Source organism: Ursus arctos, unplaced genomic scaffold, assembly GCF_023065955.2.
Source record: "Ursus arctos isolate Adak ecotype North America unplaced genomic scaffold, UrsArc2.0 scaffold_28, whole genome shotgun sequence".
NCBI lineage: Eukaryota > Metazoa > Chordata > Mammalia > Carnivora > Ursidae > Ursus > Ursus arctos.
The window spans coordinates 8,944,644-8,965,725 of record NW_026622963.1 but is presented as its reverse complement, the minus strand read 5'-3'; the positions used below and the strand labels follow the sequence as shown (position 1 = coordinate 8,965,725).

The 21,082-nt window shown below is 45.6% G+C and overlaps 2 protein-coding genes across 3 annotated transcripts in view; one reads left to right on the top strand and one right to left on the bottom strand.

The window, feature by feature from the left end:
• The window catches only part of NPTN (neuroplastin), a 69,242-nt gene extending 56,648 nt beyond the window's left edge, over nt 1-12,594 (top strand). Inside the window, exons 8-11 of the mRNA XM_057303600.1 lie at nt 2,536-2,809; nt 9,914-9,935; nt 10,968-11,042; nt 11,580-12,594. Coding sequence (XP_057159583.1) covers nt 2,536-2,809; nt 9,914-9,935; nt 10,968-11,028 — 357 coding nt within the window. The 3' untranslated portion in view covers nt 11,029-11,042; nt 11,580-12,594. The remainder of the gene's footprint in view (nt 1-2,535; nt 2,810-9,913; nt 9,936-10,967; nt 11,043-11,579) is intronic.
• Nucleotides 12,595-12,688: 94 nt separating this feature from the next.
• REC114 (REC114 meiotic recombination protein) overlaps nt 12,689-21,082 on the bottom strand; it is a 98,672-nt gene continuing 90,278 nt past the window's right edge. For both annotated transcript variants that reach the window (XM_026478472.3, XM_026478474.3), the window contains 3 exons: nt 20,825-21,025; nt 15,618-15,707; nt 12,689-12,853 (listed from right to left, as the gene is read on the bottom strand). In XM_026478472.3, the coding sequence (XP_026334257.2) occupies nt 12,689-12,853; nt 15,618-15,707; nt 20,825-21,025 (456 nt within the window). The remainder of the gene's footprint in view (nt 12,854-15,617; nt 15,708-20,824; nt 21,026-21,082) is intronic.

The following is a 21,082-nucleotide window of genomic DNA, read 5'->3' as shown; positions in this document are numbered from 1 at the left end:
ATGACTTGGGGATAAGATAGCTTGATGGGGCTCCCTTTTATAATAAGCCCTAGAGGGACTGTGTGCCTCTGATTTGTATGAACTTTTTTTTTCTTTTCTTAAGAATTCTGGGGTTCTTTTTTTTGAAGTAAGCCATAATTTGTGACAGTAAATGTAAAAATTACAGTAGTATTAAACACAAGAGTTTTAAGTATCCTCATTAAAAGGCAGAGATTTAAGAAACAATTTAGTGATACGTTGTTTAAAGACGATCTACATATAACAAAGTAGTACAGAAATGTTAAAACAAAAATGAACAAGGATATATATGGTGAAAGTATATAAATAGAGAGAACAAGTGGAAATATTAACATTACAGAAAATGAGATTCAAATAAAAAAACATGAAACCAAGAGTTCCTTTTTATCACGGTGTAAGAGGTAGAATCCACGAGAAAGACAAAGCTGTCATGATCTTCTTACGCAGCGTAGTGCAGTTCCAAAATGAATGAAGCAAAAACTGGAAAAATAAGGAAATATAGCCAGAAGCACAGTTATATGGTGGCAGACTTACATATATTATTTTTAGTCTTTGACAGATGAGATGGAGGGAAAGTCAGCACCACTTCGGAAGGTTTGAACATATTATGAATAAGATAACGCGATCTTGATACTGAAACTGAAGTATCAGTCACTGTTAGTTATCAGTGTATGTGAACACTTCCGAAGTACAAGTTAATTTAAAGGTATTGAAAAGCTATCCTTTTTAAAAAATACTTATATATTTAAATTGTTTTATTATTGAAGCACAGTTGAGCTATAATGTATTTATTTCAGGTGTACAGCATAGCGAATTGCCAGGTCCGTACATCATGCGGTGCTCACCACGGTTAAGTGGAGTCACCGTCTGTTACCGTGGTGTTATTACAACACTGTTGACTGTTCCCCATGCTGTACGCTCATCCAAGAATATGGGCTAGTTTTGATGCTTCTCCTTAGTCATCAATTCTGTAGCAGTAGGACAAGTCCCACTCAATCTCTTATTATGCATTCATTGAGAAGGTTAAGGTTTCTTGCATATGATGGTATTAAAAAAAATACACGTTGAAGACTTGTGGATCAAAGAAAACACCAATCATTTCTGATCATAAGTGAAAAACATGGACTTAGTGAACCAGTAGAGCAGGGGTTAGAGAAGTTGGCAGCTTTCCAAGTCCTCGAGTTGAAGCTTCATGGAATAACTTATTTTGGAGGCCGTGTTCACCATTTCAGCCATACCCACACTCAGTTGCACTCACCACTGTATGCCGAAGCTAGACCTCATTCCGGGAGTTATCTTCCCCTTTATTCTCTACTATTTCTGATTATGTTTTAGTTGGTACATAACAGGTGACACATGAGTCCGTTTTTGCCCTGCCATCACTCCAGTGCTGTAAGCTTGTCCCAGCTCCACCTAGACCCCTGCTTGTGGACTCTCACCTCTGCCTTCCCACACGGGCCTGGGGCACTCTTGTCCTCCTTGATCACCTCTCCTCCCCATCATCTAATGCAAAAGCTGGCTCTTCTCCGAAGCTTTCCCTGACTCTGTCTGGCACTGGCCACTCCCTCCGTGCCCCACAGTACTCAGTACATGCCGTCTGTTGGGGCTTCTTGCCACGTTCCTGTAACTATCCTTTTGGAGGTCTGGTTCCCTCTTTTTTTTTTTTTTTAAAGATTTTATTTATTTATTCGACAGAGACAGCCAGCGAGAGAGGGAACACAAGCAGGGGGAGTGGGAGAGGAAGAAGCAGGCTCACAGCAGAGGAGCCTGATGTGGGGCTCGATCCCACAACGCCGGGATCACGCCCTGAGCTGAAGGCAGATGCTTAACCGCTGTGCCACCCAGGCGCCCCGGTCTGGTTCCCTCTTAAGACCAACCTCCTTGTTCACTTTTGGGTCCCACCTTCCCCTTAGTAGGATGTGAGACATATAGCACACATTAGTAAGTAGTTGTTGATTGACTGAATAAACTTTCCTTTAACCCTCTAATTCTTAAAGGAAAGGAAAGTTATGAATTTCTCTCCTCTGACTAGGAGCAAGTTCTTAGCATTGTTTCTGGAGGAAGTTTAAGGAGACTTTCCAGAACTCACCAAGTGTGAAGTAGATGTGCTGATTCTGACGTCTTCAGACAGACCTCAGGTTATCATATATCCCGACTGTAGAGGTCACACCCCTCTTTTTCCATCTTCCTGTGTTATGGTTTCGTACCTGTGTTGTATTTGAAGTAGCATTTTCTAGATTGAGTTGGTCTTCTCTGAGGCTTCAGGGTGGGACTTCTTCTACTCACTTCATTGAAGTTGAGGAAGTCTGGAGGACCAACAAGGGAGGCTTTAACCCGGCGGAGAGGAAGCCAGTAATGAAGTGCTCACAGGTTACCTGGACAAAGATGGTCGTAGGCACTGCGCCCTCATCCCAGCCAGTGGTCCTGCTACGAAGGGAGAACATTGCCACCTTGTCTTGGACACGAAATCACCTACTCTGACCTTTGTGTGTTTTTACTTTTTCTGCCACTGAGCAGGACATTGTCAATACCTCCGGCCGCTTCTTCATCATCAACAAGGAAAATTACACTGAGCTGAGCATCGTGAATCTCCAGATCACAGAAGACCCTGGCGAGTATGAATGTAATGCTACCAACTCCATTGGCTCCGCCTCCGTTGTCACCATCCTCAGGGTACGGAGCCACCTGGCCCCACTCTGGCCTTTTTTGGGAATTCTGGCTGAAATCATCATCCTTGTGGTGATCATTGTTGTGTATGAGAAGAGGAAGAGGCCAGACGAAGTTCCTGACGGTAAGAGCATCCCTACAAAATAGCTATAATGTTGGGGTTGGTTCCTTGGGGCACCCAAAAAGGACTATAAGAATGTTGGGGTTCGATCCCAAAAGGAGAGAAGGAGAATTCTCATACTGGTTCCTCACTCCGTACTCCTAAGATTAGCCACCTAGAGCTATAATTAGCTCTGTCCCTCCATTTGGGTGTTCTCCAAGCCCCAGTCCCATCTGCCCTTCAGGCCCCATGTGGGGAATGGGCAGCTGTCAGTCTCTTTGTTCAGCTCTGTCCTCCTTCAATACAGATCATCAGGCAGATTGAGCTTGAGGAGAATCCAAGTCAAGCCTAGAAGCCACCCCAAGATCGCAGGCCACCTGGCCTTTCAGGCAGATTTAAGGTATCTAACTGGTTGTCACATGGTTGCCTGGTGTAGCCCCTGTAGGTAACTGCCCCAGCCCAGTCAAACTATTGAGAAAAGCCGTTGGAACAAGCCAGACTTTGGTTCCCTTTTTTGGTCCCTTTGATAGGTTTTCAAGGTTCTCGGTGAAGCAGACACCAAGCGTTTGGCTTTTCTATCTCACAGGCAAGAATGGTGGAGTCTGAGGCATCCACCACCCCTGGTTTTAAAACAGAGACAGCTAAGCGGTGGCACCTGGAGCCCATGCCCCAAGGTGACGCCCTCAGGCTGGCTTGGGGCCAGAGGTGGGACTAGATAATGGCACCAGGACTATAGAGAATTATTAAGTGTTGGAAAAAAACAAGGATCTTAGATTTTTAGACATGCTTACAGTGAGGAAAGTCCTAGGAAATCTTTGGGGGTTATTTTTTTTTTTATTATTTTTTATTTTTTTGTCATGGATATTCCATTTCTAACCCAAGATTACGGTCAGGGGGCAGCTACAGCTGGAGACTTGTATCACTAGTACTTTCAGCTTCCTGACTAGCTCCCCCCTTCCGCCCTATAACATCACCATCAAATTAATTGGCCAGCCAGCGATTACCACCACTTGCCTGTCACTGACTAGACGAGAAGGGTGTGGGGCCTAAGTTCAGTGGAGGCCGGCCTGGGGTGATGGTGAGGATGCCAGCTCTGGTGCGACCGTCCTGGGCCTGTGCTTGTGCACCGTGGTTCTCTGCCCTGCCCTGCAGAGTTGTCTGTGTCCCTGCGGCTGACCAGCAGGACCACAGCCCCCATCTCCTGCTCCCTCAGAAGGCGTGCAGCGCTGAAGGGAGGCCGGTGGCTTCGGCCTCTCTGGAAGGCCATGTTTGAGAGCAATAGCCTCTTCCCCTTCTTTTTCTTTCTTCTTAGCACCTCCAAAATCTCTCTGCCCGCCCTGAGTAGAAGAGAGTATTACAGGGAGGCTGGTGAAAAGGTTTGTTGTTGATCCTAACAACGCCTGTAGGAAGCCCTGCCGGACCCCCTCCCGGTGTACATTCCTCCCACAACGAGCTGGATGGAGGAGTGAGGGGACGTCAGGTGGAAGCCGGTGGGCCTGTGGAGATAAATGAGCTAGTTCCCTGCAGCAGAAGTGTGCCCCCAGGATTTTTACACTGCTTCTCCTAGGCCCACTGAACTGTTTTATGCAGTGAACTGCGTTCTTGGGATTTTCACATATGCATAATGCTTTTTCCTGTAGTTTTTTCTCTCTCCTGCTACCGATCAGGATTCCCAAGGCAGAGTACTTACATTTAGGCCTGAGAGTCAAGGGAAGTTGTATTTCCAGCATCGGCTCTCTAGGAGCAGTTACGCCTCAGTTCTGCAAAGGCTTTCCATCCCCTCAGAATGCTTTTGCTTTGCTAAACACCACCTCGCTCAGCCTTCCCTTTGGGAACGTAGAGAAGCAAAGAGGTCGGAAAAGGGAAAGATGGGCTTCAGAAGCTGATTTTTTATTTTAGGATGAGTCTGGCTGCCATTGTCTTGGCAGAGTGACACATTGGCCTAGCATGTCCCCATCTGAAGTTCCAGTCTTCCTCCTAGGAAGCTACTTTGTTTATTACCGGGTTGCCGCCTTGCTTCCCCCACCCCCTCCTTGTGTGGAAGACATTTGGGTTAGATTTGAGAAATGGTTGGTATTGGTTTTGACAGGCACAGACACTTGCCTGGGGAAGCAGCTATTGTTTAAAAAAAAAAAAAAATTAGCTAGAGCTCCATGGCTCTTGAACTCAAGAGGTGGCCAGTTGTAGAGGAGACCTGTGTGTGGTCAGCAAATCTGAATGGCTTCCTGAAGGGAAGGTACCTCTTTTAAGTGGAATTATTATAGACAGTGGATGAATCCTACATGAAAGACATGGGTAAGTGCAAAGTAAAATCTTGCTCTGGTCTCTTGGAAGAACTGTAATGCAAGCGGCATTTACTTTTCTGTGGTTGAACTGGGGCGACAGACCTGGGACGCTGGGATTAGTGCAGTGCTCGCCTTCTCTCCGCTCCCTTCCTGACAGCCGGCGCGGCCCAGGCTCCATTCTCCATCTCCACATCCCTGCCTTGCTCCAGCATTTCTGCCCCAGTTTTCTCCTTTGTCTGCTTCCTCCTTTCAAACCCCTCCCTGCCCCTGTGCCCCTTTATTTCTTGTCCTGGAATTATTATTAAAGAAAAAAAAAGTTGATTGTTCCTCAGTGAGTTTTCCTTATGCTGTGGCTTTTTTTTTCCAGCTAGTTTCCCCTCAACTCCTGTGCAGTCCATGTAAGAGCAGCCCCTCATATGCTTTCTTCCCACACAGCCCTCCCCAAGGCTACACGCAGATAGAAGCATGCACTCCTTTGGGAATGAAGGAAGAGGTACCTCATATCTGATACAAATTGGAGTTTTAGAGATGATGAATTTTTATCAGATAACCATCTGTGGCGCTGTTGACTTATTTATGCCATTGTGAAAGTGAATTTTTTTAAATACGCCTGACATGCTTTCTCTGCCAAAATAGGTACTTTACTATCAGAGTAAACTTATGATTTCTGAGTCATCGAACATTTTCTTGTATGAAACAATTTCATGTAAAACTCACAGTGTTCCTATTTGGGCAGTCTGTGAGCTCTTGGAAACTCAGCCCCTTACCAGAAAAGCACTAAGTGAACAGTTTAAACAATTTAAAACTATACACATGCACAAATTCGAACTTAGAGAGTTTAGACTGGGTACATTTCACCAGAAAAGCAAATACGGCTTTAGATTTCTCACATAGAAAATGCTTCGAGTTAAGGCTTAGTGGCTTTCAGTAGAAAAAACAAAAGATCTCTGTTTCTTAGTCTCCTAGAGTCTACTCAGGACATTTTACTTTATTTATTTTTAAATATTTTATTTATTTATTTGTCAGCACAAGCAGGGGGAGCAGTAGGCAGAGGGAGAAGCAGACTCCCTGCTGAGCAGGGAGCCCCGCATGGGACTCGATCCCAGGACCCTGGGATCATGACCTGAGCCGAAGGCAGACGCTTCACCGACTGAGCCACCCAGGCGCCCCTACTCAGGACATTTTATAAGCAAAACTCACATTAAGTCCCTTTACGCCCCTGTTGTGGCCTCTTTGAGGATCGGTGCCCAATAGGTTGTCTTATAGGTAGATTATCTGCATATCACCTTTTATCTTCAGTGTTTTCAGTAACAGATGAATCATGGAGTCAAAGGCTTCTTTTTTTCACTTTACTCACCTCTTGGCTACCTTCTCTGAAAATGTTAAATGATGATATTCTAAACAGACTAGGTCGAGCCAGCATCCCCCAGCCTTCGGTCCATCCCGCAGCTCATGTGCACGGAACACACCTTTTTTGCGGCTTCTCTGCTGACCGAGCCCAGAGAGGGATTAGTGTGTGTGCTCCCAGTCTGTCCTCCCCGGTCATCTGGGCAGGTGCGGCGTGAGCCTGCCTCGGTGTTGGGGCCTTCAGTTCTGCGGGACATGTCATGACCTCAGATGAAAACCAGAGGAGCCGATTTAAGAAAAGAAATGGCATCAAAAAGAGTTTTCTGTTTTCACATTTATAATTTTTATAAGCAGTTCAGAGGGACTCCTCCTCAAGTTACTGGTGGAGAAGACAGTTGGGGGTTTTGGGGGGACCATTTTTAGTGGCTCTGATACATCAAACTCTTTTAGACACTCTACAAATAAGAGCTATTCTAATGTTTGAAAAATCTGTCAGTTGGGAGCATATGAAGCTTTTCAGCCGGCCAGGAATGCTGGAAAAGAAATGTGACACTTAAAATGACAGGCAAAATACACGTCGTTGTCTCCGAACTAGGGGTCATCTGAGTCAGTAGCAAGTTACCTTACAGAGAAAGTACAGTAGGACCAAATATGAAAGGTGATGGATGTAACCATTAATCCCGCTCTGGTTTAATGCTACTCTGCTGAGATGAGGCAAAATTTAAGCAGGTTTAGAAACTAGAAAACCCCGTCCTCGGTGAGATGAAGGCAGTGAAAAAGGAGCTCTGACCAGGCAGTCAAGTCCTGGTCACTGTAACCGGAAAGCCGTCTTTCTGGAGGCGCTGCCCTATCAGGTAACGCATTACCTACCGGGCACCGCAGCGCGCCCTCCCAGTGACGAGGCGGCGGGGGCCGGCGGAGCCAGGGCCATAGCGCGTCTGGTTGGGAAGATGGCAGTTCCACCAGGAACTTCTCTCCTAAGGTGGATTCCAGAAGCATCTTGTTTCCCCTCTCCCCAGTCCTCTTCCTCCCATCTAGCCAGTGGCTGTGAGTAATACCCAGGCGAAGAGGAGAGCCATTGTTTAAGCTATCTTTTGGCCTGAGGGTGTGGGGGTATGTTGATATTTGTCGGTTACTATGACTTCTTTTTTTTCCCCCCTCAATTGCATCAAACCCTTAAAACATGGTGGTAAGTGAGCGATATGCATGCTTTTGGAGTTTGTTTAATCTCCGCTTCAGTCTATACGATGCACAGTTCATAATGTTAACACTTCTCTTCAAGTTTACTTCATTCACTTTCACAACTAATTTGGATTTCAGTTTGCTGTTTAATCCTCATTTACTTTTTGATTTTCGTTCTGTAGTTCTGTTCTTTCCCTCTCTCCTGATTTCCCTGTTAGGGTCAGGTTGGTTTTTTTGTTTTTGTTTTTGTGTTTTCTTTGTCTGACCTGTAAAGGGAGAGGGGTGCCGCAGATAGTGACTCAGTCCAGGACAGTGGGAGACACGAGGCTCTTGTCTTGGTCCCTTGTAAACGTGCACGTGGATCTGGGGACAGCTGGAGTGCAATCTAGACACGAGCGTGAACAGCACCCGCTCCCACTTGCAGGCACGGCCGTTGCACCAGGGCCGCTGCTGCTGAAACCCCTACACGCGGCCCTTTGCACGTTACCGGCTGGTTGGGCTGGAGGATGACGTCACTGGGCAGACAGCAGGGCCTACCCCTCCGCCACCAAAAGAAAGAAAAGCTTGCGTGTCAAGTGCTTGGGTCGGTGCGGACAGTGTCATGCTGTGAGGATATTAGCTTGGCTATCGCGATTCCCCCTCCCCTGCTTTTTCTTTTCATGTTGGGAGTAAATTGGTGATATTCTTGTCCGTTATCTTGCTTTAGAATTTTCTGTTTTCCGGTGCACAGCCAGAGCACTGAAACTATTCTAAGTTTGCTCCTGGGTCTTTTCCTTTAAGTCCCCGAAGTGCTTAGTTCCTAGCATGTAGCTGAGCTGGCTTGGCCTGGGTGCTGAGAGCCGAGGGTGTTGTGGTGAGAGTAGGCGCAGGCCGGGCTCGTGTCTCAGTCTTGACTTGTCTTGTGTATCCACTGCATACAGAGCACACAGATGTCTTGGGTGTCCTCGAGTCTTAGTTTGTTCTCCGTACCTGTTCGGTAGTGTACTGTTGTTGGTAGCAGAATCCTGTGGACACTGATGTGTCGCTAGCCTGTCGTTTTGGCTGACAAGTCATTGGTTTGTGGTTAGTTTGTTTTTGTTTTTGTTTTTTTTCCAATCTTTTTTTGCTCCAGTCACTGTGTGTGCTGGCGGTGGCTTTGCCTCTCCGTTGCCTCGAAGGAACAGGTGGAGCAATGTCTCCCTGTGACAGACATTACTCCTGACGTGTGCTCCTGCAGATGCCTACACTGAGACTGTGACCTCCATAACTGCTTCATGTGCACCAAGCCCCCTTGTGGAATCCTGCTGAGAGTTTTTCTGGAAGCCTTCAGTGAAACCAAACTGTTCTGAATCATTTAGTCTACCTGACTTATGTAAAATAGAAAGAAACTAAGAGCACTTACTTGTTCCCTCCCCTTTGTGGGCCTCTTTAAAAAAACATTCATGTATGAACATCCCTGCCTCAAGGGGACCAAGTTGCCCTTAGTCCAAACAGGAAAGAAAAACAAATCAGAATTGTGAAATACCAATTTCAGAAGGCTTCTAAACTCAGATAATGTAAGCTTTTTGGTTTAAAAAAAAAAAATCTCATGGCTCGTCTGGATTTGGGTTCTGGTTTTGGCCAGGGCTCGAGTTGAGCCTGTCTTTCTGTCTGAAGTCTTTTCTAGAGGGATGTCACCACATTTCAGCTCTCTCTGGTGTGTCACAGAACGTCTGGCGTGCAGACACTTGTTGCTGGCATCGCCCAGCTGGGCTGACCCAGTATTAGGTCGAACTATTGTGGCTTCCTCTTCCTCAAGCTCTTCTCCAGCCTAAGACCCTCCTAAAGATTACAAAAGAGCGAGAACAGTGGCCTTTGGGGAAGTGAGGATGTGTGGCTAACTGTACAGGACATGCACATGCATCTACATGGCAGGACTGAGCCAAAACTGTGCGTGCATTCACCACAAGAAAACAAACAGCAGGATTTTACAACTGAAATGTTGGTTTGTCTTCTCATCTATTTAAGAGTGAACCACTGGAACTTGGGGACAAGATGAGTATGATGATATTGCAGCCTATCTGTCCGCTACAGTTGCAGTTTTTCATGACAAGCATTCAAAGTGTTAACTAAAACCATTGAAACAACATACCTGCCATTAAAAACCTGAATCTAGAAGTAATAACTCCATGAGTGTTTTGCACCTCCAGATGGAATGGCCTTGAATAAATGCTATGAATAGCCATGTTTGCCACTTGCCATTTGCTGTTCTATTAATTCTTATGTAGAGTCTCACGGTTTTCTCTTTTCTTCTCCTGTCTCTCAATGGATTGTTAAAAAACTGAACACCTTATAGACGATGAACCAGCTGGGCCAATGTAAGTACTTTATTGGACATTGATTCAGTAATTTGTTTTATTTTGTATTTGCAGTTTAATTGAAATGCGTAGCAAAGGTGGTGGGGAGCCAGCGAGTGGAAATGAGTGTCCTAGTGTAGACCTCCCTGGCTGCACGGTCGGGGAGCTGACTGACAGCCATTCGATTCCCAGGACAGGCGGCGCAGATTTGGTTTTAGTAACAATATAAAGTGGAATGCCATGCAAGAAATTGTTTAACATTTTGCACATCCTCTATGCTTAAATTGATACTGTGGGGGGAAATCACCAGTGTATCAGAGACTGCCCGTTCTGTTCATTTCAAGCTGTACTATGGGTAAGCTGCCTGGCTCCGTGAACAAGGGTGTGTATCCAGGAGAGATGGTACTGCAAGTTCTTTTTTTTTTTTTTTTAAAGATTTTATTTATTTATTCGACAGAGATAGAGACAGCCAGCGAGAGAGGGAACACAAGCAGGGGGAGTGGGAGAGGAAGAAGCAGGCTCATAGCAGAGGAGCCTGATGTGGGGCTCGATCCCATAACGCCGGGATCACGCCCTGAGCCGAAGGCAGACGCTTAACCGCTGTGCCACCCAGGCGCCCCGGTACTGCAAGTTCTGAATCCGTCCAGGATAAGTGGAACCTCCCAGAGCTGGGGCCTGAGGAGTGAGAGACAGGCAAACAGTGCCCAACTTGGTTAAGTGCCAGAGGGCACAGCACTGCCCCATATGTGATCATTGTGTATCATTTGAGAAGAGACAGTGGTCCACTAGTTTTACCTTTATAGTAATTCTAGTCTGTACATCAGAGGGAAAGGTACCTGTATATTGTCTGCCTTGGGAGTCAAAAGGATTAATCGAAGCTATGTAGGCACTTTATAGAAAGAATATATTTATACCCTGACGCGCAGTAAAATTTATTACCCCAGGGACGGTGCTCTTTCACTTGAAAGAATCCCTGTATTTCCATGTGTTATAATTCCAAGCGTTGCTCCTGACTTTGAATTTAACTTTTATAATGCCATTTTTCCTCCAAAGGAAAACCAACTCAACCAACAATCACAAAGATAAAAACTTGCGCCAGAGAAACACAAATTAAATACCGCTTATAATGTAAGTATGGCCTTCTTTAGAAATTTTGAGAATTATATTCAAATGAATGTGCCTCTGTGGACCTTGTCACAGATTCTTCAGTAGTTGGCGTCATGTGGTGGGATCTTGTAGTTCATTTCAGAGCAGCCGATGCTGATGGGACAGGTTCTGTCTCTGTCCGTGCAGTGCAGCGTGGAAAGGCGCATTTTCAGCTGTGTTACTCCACATATTTCTGTAACTGCCATTTCCGAATATGTATGGTGTTTTAGAAAGGTCCTGCACCACTATTTAACCATATTTAAAAGTAAAAATTGTCACCTTAGGTGGCTTATTCCCGGAGACCAGCTAATTCCACTTTGCTTGTGAGGGCAAGGCGAGAGTGGTGGCCGGGCACGGCTGGGCCGGAGTGCGCTCCGCGTGGGCACATGGAGATCAGAGTTTCCCACCACATCCCTGAGCGCGCTGTCTGAACCAAAGCTCTGTTTGGTGTGGCACTTGGTGTAGTCTTAGGTGACAGTGCATATTCCCTTTTAATTTCCACATACTCTTTCTTTACAGATCTTTAGGTTCCTGAAACTGGTGGCAACATGACCTGCTAAATTTTCTGCTTGGACCTCTTTGGTTCTCTCCCCTTTCAAGTGAGCAACACCACAATGACTGTCTAAAGCATGCCTTATTTAGCCTTTCCTGTAAGGGTGACCTAGTCAGGTACATTTTAAACAATGCTTCAGTGTAGAAGGTGTAAACTATTTTGGGCTTGATGTGCTGTGAATGTTGCTTTTTCCCCCCTTTGTTAAAATATTTAAGTAGAAGTGAAAAGGTCCTCTGAGGATCGGATCGTGCATGCGCCATTTTTTACTTAATGCAGCTGTTAAATTGGCAAAGCTCTAAATTGCACTGCTGCCATCTAGTGATAACATTTTTGTAAAGTACAGCAAAACCTACAGATATATACAGTATATAAATATATATATATATATATTTATATTTTTGGGGGTGGGAGAAATCCAAAATAAAATAAATGCTTGTTTCATTTTTTAGCTGCTGATACTCATTCCTTATTGTATGTTGTCAGATGAGGAAATTGTGCAGTTCTGATACATAAAGATGAGTAATATAAACTGAAATCTATAGTTCTAAGGGCTTAACCTACGACTCTGGTAAGAAGCTGGAACACTCCACTGAATGGATATATTGAATTGCAGTATATATGTATGATTGCTTTTTAAGTGATTCTTTTGTTAAATCATGTAAATTCTTAAATCCTTTTGCACTGATGTGTTGAACCTTATTGTACATTCAATTAAGGCAAACTTTTATAATTTACCTTTTGTTTTCAATGACCTTGAAATGTTTTCGCATGGTATTCTATGCAACTCGTTCTCCTCCGGGGTTGACACTGTATTTTCACATTGATTTAACGGTTGAGTGTAGATTTTCTCGCCCGGCAGGGTTCTCATGCGGTGTGTAACCGTAGATGCATGTACTTGTGTTTTGTGTAAGAGCTGAAGTGCAATGATGTATAGAAAAGTGGATTCACCTGTTTTTAAAAATAAAACATTGATAAAAGGTGTTTGGAATAATACTCTTTATTCTTGTATCTAACCTTAGGAGGAAGCACTTTTTCAGTGCTTTCAACTTCCTTAGTTCTATATGTATGTGGAGTGCTAATTTCTCAACCCTGTCAGCTTTTTGAGTTCCTTTTCCACCTCTTCCACAAATGCGGGGAAATTCTGATCCATGAGGCACAAGCGTAGAAAGGGGCCTAACTCTTCTGCGTCCCACGCAGATTGTTCACAGACGGGGGGCCGCGCCTCTGACACCAGGAGAGACTGTGGGGATTTCAGAAGAGTAGTTTATTAGAGATTATAGCCAAAAGCATTAATAGCCTGAATAGAACACAGAAGAACTTTAAGGAAATATTAAGGAAACATACACCCAAAATTAGTGTTCTATTAGTTTTATAGGGTTCCTCTATATAATGTTCTTAAATATACATAGGAAGTGACATCAGCTGGCATCCCTAAGTATCTCAGATGTATTAATGAAATGATTTACAAAGTTAAGATCCTGCTTTAATGAAGAATACTGTGCTAACATTTTGTAGATTGATAAAGTTGTCAATGAATGAAATGCACTAGCTTCGTTCATGTTTCCCACCTCATAGATGAGTGGGTGTGAGCAGTTCAGTATGTGGAAAGTGGGTTTTGAGTGTAATAAAGAGAAGTCACAAACTGACCATCCAAAGGAAATAATTAACTCACTCCTGTCTCTTTCCAGTCCTATTCATGAAGTTTGACAGGGAGAGAAGCATGTAACTATCACCACAATCAAGAACAGACATTTCCATACCCCCCCGCCCTGGAAAATTTCTTCACACTACCTCCACTCTTGTTGTCACTTAACCCCCGGCAACCACTCATCTGTTCTCCATACCTTATGGCTTTGCCTTCTCCAGAATGTCATAAATGAGGTCATATAGTATTGAGCAAGTTTTTCCCTTAATTCATCGGTATGTCTCCTTTGGTAAATTGCAGTGTTTTAAAACCAGTTGAATGGGTTGCCAATATTTAGATATTAGAGTTCCAATCAAAGTCTGACCATGCTTGGCAGTGTGGAAGGTGTGACGCCGGACTCACAGTCTCATGTGATACTGGGCTCTGGCTCTGCTGTGTTCCCTCTACGTTTCCTACCCTAGGTAGGTGGTTTTATGCCCTTTCTGTGGATGGCATGTGTACAACTGATCTTTCCCTAGAAACTGTCACAGACATGTACTCTTCTAAATTCAAACCCGCTTCTCAGACTCTACTTAAAGATAGAAGAACATGAAAGTAACATGGAGCCCTGCTCTCCGGTGAGAGCCACTGTTAACAGGTCAGTGCATATCCTTCCAACTTTTGTGTGTTTGTATTTATGACAAAAAATAAATCATCCATGCTGCTTTGTAGCCTTTTTAAAGACTTAATGTACTGCTAATATCTTTCCATGTCAATCGACAGGGTATATATCACTTTTATTGACTGCATTTTTATTCCACTTATGCTTCCACCACACTTAGAACCACTTTTAGTATCCTATTAGTGAACATTTGTTTCCAGGCTCGTTTCTACAACCAGCACTGTGAAGGGCGTCCTTATATGCATGTTTGTGTAGTTGAAATGCAATTATAGGTAATAAGATAGAACGTTAAATTTGATCTATATTGCTAAACTGGTTTCCAAAACGTTTTTACCCACTTACATTCATGGAATGACTCGTCTAGACGTTCAGAGCAAACGAGTACCGTATCTGAGCTGCCAGCCCGGTGCTGCTGCTTGTTTGTACATGGTTCCTTACCGTGTAAATAAATTGGGCTAAGATACACCTTTTATAGCAACTGACGTTTCCTAAAGAAGGATCTCACACCCTGCCTTTTTTCCGTGTTTTTTCTGGCTCTCCTGTCCTTAGCCACTCATTCAATTAACCTCTAACCATAATCCAGATATGAGGCTACAGGCTGGGGCACTATGGAGTTTGGTCTGCTGCTGGACAAACAGGCTTTTAGGGTTCTTTTGGTTTTTTGTTGTTTTTGGTTTTTTGTCATGGTTGCTTGAGTTATTAAAAGAAATAGACATGAATTCTCAGTCTTCTTACGTCTTTTTTAGTTCTATAACTGTCCCTTTCTTTTGCGTTAGTGGTAAGCCAGATAGAGAAAACACCAATGTTTTCTGTTTTATACCACTGTTAGCACAGTTCAGTAACTACATTAAAGAGAAAATTCAGGGGCGCCTGGGTGGCTCAGTCAGTTAAGGGTCTGATGCTTGGTTTTGGCTCAGGTCATGTCGTCAGGGTCATGGGATCAAGCCCGACATTGGGCTCCACACCTACGGTGGACTCTGCTTGAGATTCTCTCTCCCCCCTCCCCCTCCCCCAGCTCGTACAAGCTCTTTCTAAAATAAATTTAAAAAAAAATTCATCCTTGAATATTGATGACTTCCATGCAGAATTGTAAGGAGGGCACAAGTTGCTGGCCTGAGAGCGTGCTGTCGAGTGCGGCAGGGAACGCAGTCAGGAGACAGGCCTCCAGGAGCTCCCAGCGGGGCAGGCATCAGGTAACCGTGGGTTTGAATGAAGAGGTTTTGTGGGATTCTTTGGTAACAGCAAAGTGCTGTTCGGGAGGGAGACAGGAGTGTCTGAAAGCAAGTCTGTGCGAACAAGGCTGAATGCTCCTGGATTTCCACACAGCTGAGATCTTAGCACCGGAAATTTGCCCCTACAGAAACCATCATTGATCTGATTCCAAATTCATATTGGTATTTGTCTTAGAAGAGTTCTCAAATTTCATGTACAAAATTAAATGGAAATCCTTCCCTCTGTTCCTTTTTGGGGAAGTGGTAAGTAAACCCTTGACCTCACACACGGAACCGCTAAAGCCACAGGCAGGGCGCCCCCCGGCTCCCTCCCGAGACCCGCTCTTCCGGCGCGACGGCAGATGGAAACAGCTCCTCTCCAGTGCTTCGGCTTACGCTTCCACAACAAGGGGTGAACACAGACAGGCAGATTCCTCGGGATCCCTGTTTTCACCACCAAGAAAAACAACAGGGAAATAGGCTCTACCTGGGCTAACGAACTCACTGAGCTCCTTCCTCCGGAAGCGCTCGTGCTGGCCGGTCCACACGGCTGCGGCTTCTCCGGGTTCTGGGGTGGCTGCAAGGAGACGGCTGCAATTAGGGGACGAGCTGAACGTAATCATAAACGCCACCGGCCATCCTAGGAGTGGCAACACGTGTGCTTGTGTGAAAAGAAAGTCAGTATCCGTAAAGGGCGTAGGGTCCTCGTCGGTGGAGTCTGTCCTGCTTTCAGCTGGGCGAGAGGGTACGGACAGCGGGACAGAGCCGGGCTGAGGCTCCCGCCCTGGGCCTGGTATTCGTTCCTCCGTGTCTCACAGGCTGTTAGCGCATCTCGCTGGCCAGCACCACCGTGCACGCCTGGCCTTGGGGCCCAGCCCACGTGGACACCGCCCAGCTTCTGATAATGATTTGTCCCTTTCTGAGAGTTATGACTCAAGTGATACATCATCGTTGCAGAAAAGCAAAGCGGGGGGGGGGGACCCTATAATTTCAACATAACCGTATGCTTTTAATAAAACTTAAATCTTTTTAGATATGCTGAGGGAATGAGTTTAGTGAGTAAACTACCAAGACATCTTCATCAACAATGTTTGTGTCCCCTAGACACCCGGGTGAGAAAGGGAATGGGCCACAAAGAACAAGGCAGAGGTCCAGCCCTCAACCCACAGTCCAGTGAGACCCTACAAGGAAAACAATGAGGATAACGCAAGCTAAGAGGGGCTGGCACGGGGGCAGGCCTAAGACTGCAGGCTCTGGGGTGGCAGGGGGGCCGCCGGGGCTGGACGCTAGGCAGCAAGTCCAGGGATGCGCCAGAATCCGCGCTCTTTCAAAAGAATACGACGTGAAGGGGTGGTCTTGGGTAGAGCACAGGGGATGTTTTCCAGGCAGATAAAATCCACACAGTGCAGGAAGAGGCCTGGAGGCCCGAAAGGCTCGGAAGGCTGCTTCTCCCTAAAAGCGCAATTCCCGAAGCCCCACCCGCTCCTTCCTCGCCACACGTCTGCAGGCCCGCCTGGGTTTGGGTCACCCATGGCCCTTGCACACAGGCGTGCCCGCCCCAGCTGTGAGCTGGCGGGATCATGTGGGGAGAAGCCAAGGCCCTCCCTGGAAGGTGCCTCTGTCTGTCAGCATGTTCTGGCTGCCAGAAGTCCGAGGGGGCCAAATTCTGTCTCATACGATGTGGAAGCTGACTCTCACTAGTCAGTAGGTATTCCGAGAAAAGGACATCTGGAAGCATCAAAAACAGACGGGAAAAGAAAACTAGTCAAGAATACTAAAAATGAGCAAACAGGTTAAGAGACTCGAATCAGAAGTCCCTTGGCAAGCGCCCTTTCTCTGTTCAGTTTCCTCACCTGTGAAAATAAAAGACTCTCGTGCCTGGCATTTCTTCTGGTTCTAATATGTGAGGCTTTCCTAGGATATGTCCCAGGTCAGCTCACACCGTGTTCCTCAGACAACTGGGACAGACATCAGCCAAACGTGGTGTCGCGTAAACACTGAACCATAGCCAAATGTGAGGGCAGCACCTGGGGCTGGTAGGGTGGTTCGGGTTTACACCGTCCTCCACTCAAGTGTATAGACATGGAAGGTTCTGTGCACACAGGAACTGGCAGTTCACCTAGGAACTACCATGCTCCTTCCTGCGCCCCTCTCTGCGGTGGACCGGGTTGCCTCAGAAGCCCTCAGCTTGAGAAACACTTGGTTAGGCCACAACTAGCAAAACTAGAAGGCTGAAGGAAAGTAAAAACAAGACGCTCTGGGAAATGACTCAAGAACTTGAAGTAGAAAGACATGGAATTATCTCTACCTGCAAAGAAGATAACTATTTCAGACAAAAAATATATATATAGGTATTAGGGAGATGACACACCTGGATACAGGAGAGCAGCAAGATGACTAGAACTTGGCCACAGCCTGCAACTCTTTAAGATGGAGTCTGAGAGAGGGAGCATGCTACCACATTTGCATGGCAGCAGCTAGGGGCAAACCTGGGAATGTTTTGCGATTAGGAAGACTAGAATGTTCTAGGCAATGCTTCACAATGTCTACACTGTGGCAAATTAACCCAGTGGTTTTATCTTGTCTTCTGCTCTGCAGCTTCAGACACTCCATCTTGTTATGGCCCCACTGATTCTGGAGCTCTGACCCTGGCTAACTAACCACACGCTAACGTGTTCACCTGCAAGGAAACGCAGATGTGGGCGGGTAACGGTACTGGCAATGGCTGTCGTAATGAGTGACGTTATTAGGACGTTCTCCACGTGTAGTACTACGTGTGTGTGTGTGTGTGTGTGTGTGTGTACATACACGTATACAACATTTCCATCTCACCCTGTTACAGATGGGGTTCAGGGACTCACACGAGATCACACAGCCACTAACGGGGTCAGGATTCAAAATCAGATCCATTTTGATTCCAAAGCCTGTGGTCTTTGCACGACATTGCATATAAGACCAAACTACAGTTTGGAAAAGTCCCTGAATACAGAATCGAGAAAAGACATGAGAAATTTCTAGCCACTTTGGGGATACTTCTACCTAGGTATGAGGGACCAGCCTTCAAAATCAGAGAGCTAGAGCCTCCATCCGCTGCTACGGCTCACAGCCCTCAGCCTGTGTGCGCTACTCCACGCTACAGCCTCAGTTTATCTTCTTATTTCAGATAACGGTGTAGCCTGCTTAGGTCCTAGCCTGATGCATCGTCGTTGCCTTTATAAGGCATTCCAGCCCACGTCCCAAATCCTAGGACCCTATTTGGTTCCTGTCCCACCCCATGCACTGGGTACCATAATCTGAATCTCATAACGGATCGATGAAACCTACAAAAGAAGATAATCTATTCAGGGGGCAAAGGATCCTAAGCACTAAAGTACCTTGTAATAAACCACTCCATCCCATTTGTAGGGAAGGGATTCTTAATATAGTGGGAGCTGATGTGGCAAAATGCCTGAAACTAGATCCAGGGTTTGTAAGAAATGTAGCTTTAGCATGAAGACATCTTCACAAAGAAGATCAGACAGAAACAAATGAAGGGAAAGAATTCTAACACAAAATCTTATTTGGCAAACTAAACACATTCAAGAGGAAATCAGCCCTTGTTCAAAGAAAAGGACCTTATGATAAATAATATAAATTTACCTTCACGCTAGATAAATTATGAACCAGAAACTTGGTGGCAAAACAGCAACAACGAACCGTCTTGGTCCAGTGGATTTAAGGGCCCTTACGTGATGAGGGGACAGAAAGCCACATGCACAGAAGAAAGGCAATGAGGACATAGTGTAAAAATGGTCATGTCCAAGTCACCAAGAGAGACCTCAAAAATAAATAAACAAACAAATAAATAAACCTGTTTTAAAAAATTAGAAAGCCAGGTTTGGAAAATCATTTCTCAAAGTAGAAAATAAAACCCCCAGCTTGAAACTGGAATTTCATCTCAGGAGCAGAGGTAGATGCTTATGCGAACAGCATTTGGGAGGAGGCCAAAGAAATGCTAGAATATGTCCTTCCAGGAGCAATTCTGTAACAATTATTCTCCAACTTATGATCACAAGACCCCTCTACACTTGGACAAATTACTGAGGCCCTCGGACAGCTTCTGTTTTGGTTCTATCTTTCTGGTACTTAATATGTTAAAAATGAAAACAATAATTAAAAATACTGAGTCATGGGGCGCCTGGGTGGCGCAGTCGTTAAGTGTCTGCCTTCGGCTCAGGGCGTGATCCCGGCGTTATGGGATCGAGCCCCACATCAGGCTCCTCCGCTGGGAGCCTGCTTCTTCCTGTCCCACTCCCCCTGCTTGTGTTCCCTCTCTCGCTGGCTGTCTCTATCTCTGTCAAATAAATAAATAAAATCTTAAAAAAAATAAAAAATAAAATAAAAATACTGAGTCGTTTAAAAAAATGAACCCATTATATGTTATTAAAAATGTTTTTATGAAAAATATTTCCTAAAACAAAAACGTCGTGTATTTGCAAACCTCTGGAATGCCTAGCTTAATGGAAGACAAGTGGACTCTATGTGCTCTGCGTTCAGTCGGTTGCTTTGGATGAGGCACAGGAGGAAGGTCGGGCTTCACACAAGTATGTGGGTAGAAAAGGCAGAAGTATCTTAAAATAACCTTTTCAGGTAAATGTGGATATTCTTTGATAGGACACCAAAACTCAAGAGCTAGCTTCTTAGAAGTTAGTTGTAGCACCGAATCTGAAATCACCGCAATGAACTTGCCACACTCTGTTATATTAAAACCAGTGGACTGTTTTGTACTTTCATCTTTATCCATGCGTGATTTTGTAGCATAATGGACTGGTCATTTGGAAAATACTGGTTCACCGGACTATACGGATCTTCCAAAATGTTGAAACTTGTTGTCATATAATTATTTCTAAAAAAGAAAAATACCCATGTTCATTAATAGCACTATCAGAAAAGTCTTCTGGGTTAGGAGGCTAGGACGGTCCAGTGGCAGATGCAAGTTATCCAAGATTCCAATCTTCACTCGAAAAGCTCATTTCGTCATTGTCAATAAATACTCTTAGTTGTCTTCCAAAAATGACTGGCTCACTTCATTTGAGAAAATGTCCACCGAACACCCAAACATGGGTACCCACAGGACTAACGGCGCCCCACGGAGCAGGGGCCAGTCCAGTGGCCAGCTCGGGCGCACGCACTTCCCCTCGAAACAGCCGCCGTGCCTCCGAGTGCAGAGCGGGTGTGCGCGTTCTCACGGCCAGCGACTGCAGAACACCGCGCTCACTCCCCGCACCGCTTGGTGTCGCCGCCTTGATATGTGCTAAGGTGTCAGCAGCTTTGCTCACAATTCTTTCATCAGGTTAATGCAAATACTGACATGGTGAGAAGGGCAAAATAGTGTCTTAATATTACTATGAAAACAAGAGTGACTTTATGGACCCCTGCAAAGGGTCTCAGGGAAGAGTCCATGGACCGTACATTGAGGACTACGGTCTGTTGTGACACCCAGAACGCGGCCGGCACTCCTGGCTAGTCTAATTTCTAGGATTATAGGTAGCTACAGTGACGATCCACCCTCAATTTAAATAAGTCACTCAACATGAGGTACCTTTTAACCTATAAATCAAACAGACTCAACAAATTCCACTGTGATTTTGCCCCCCCCCCCCCCAGCAACACCTTGTCAGGTTTCTCATGAAGCCAACACACTCGCCTACTTACCCCTTGCTGCGGTGGGACGTGCTGTGCACGGCTTTCACCTGCCCTCAGCGGGCCGGGACTCAGCCCGAGCTCTTGGCTGACTCTGTCGGGCACCTGGACGGTCACATACTGGGCCAGCTTCTGCACACAGCTGCCGCAGTGTTCCAGCGCCTGCTCCTTGGACCCTCCACCAAACTGCACCCGGAACATGCGGCTCTTGTTCTATGGGACAAACGCAAAGTGACCCTCAGTAAGCCTCGTCATATGCTCGTTTACCGT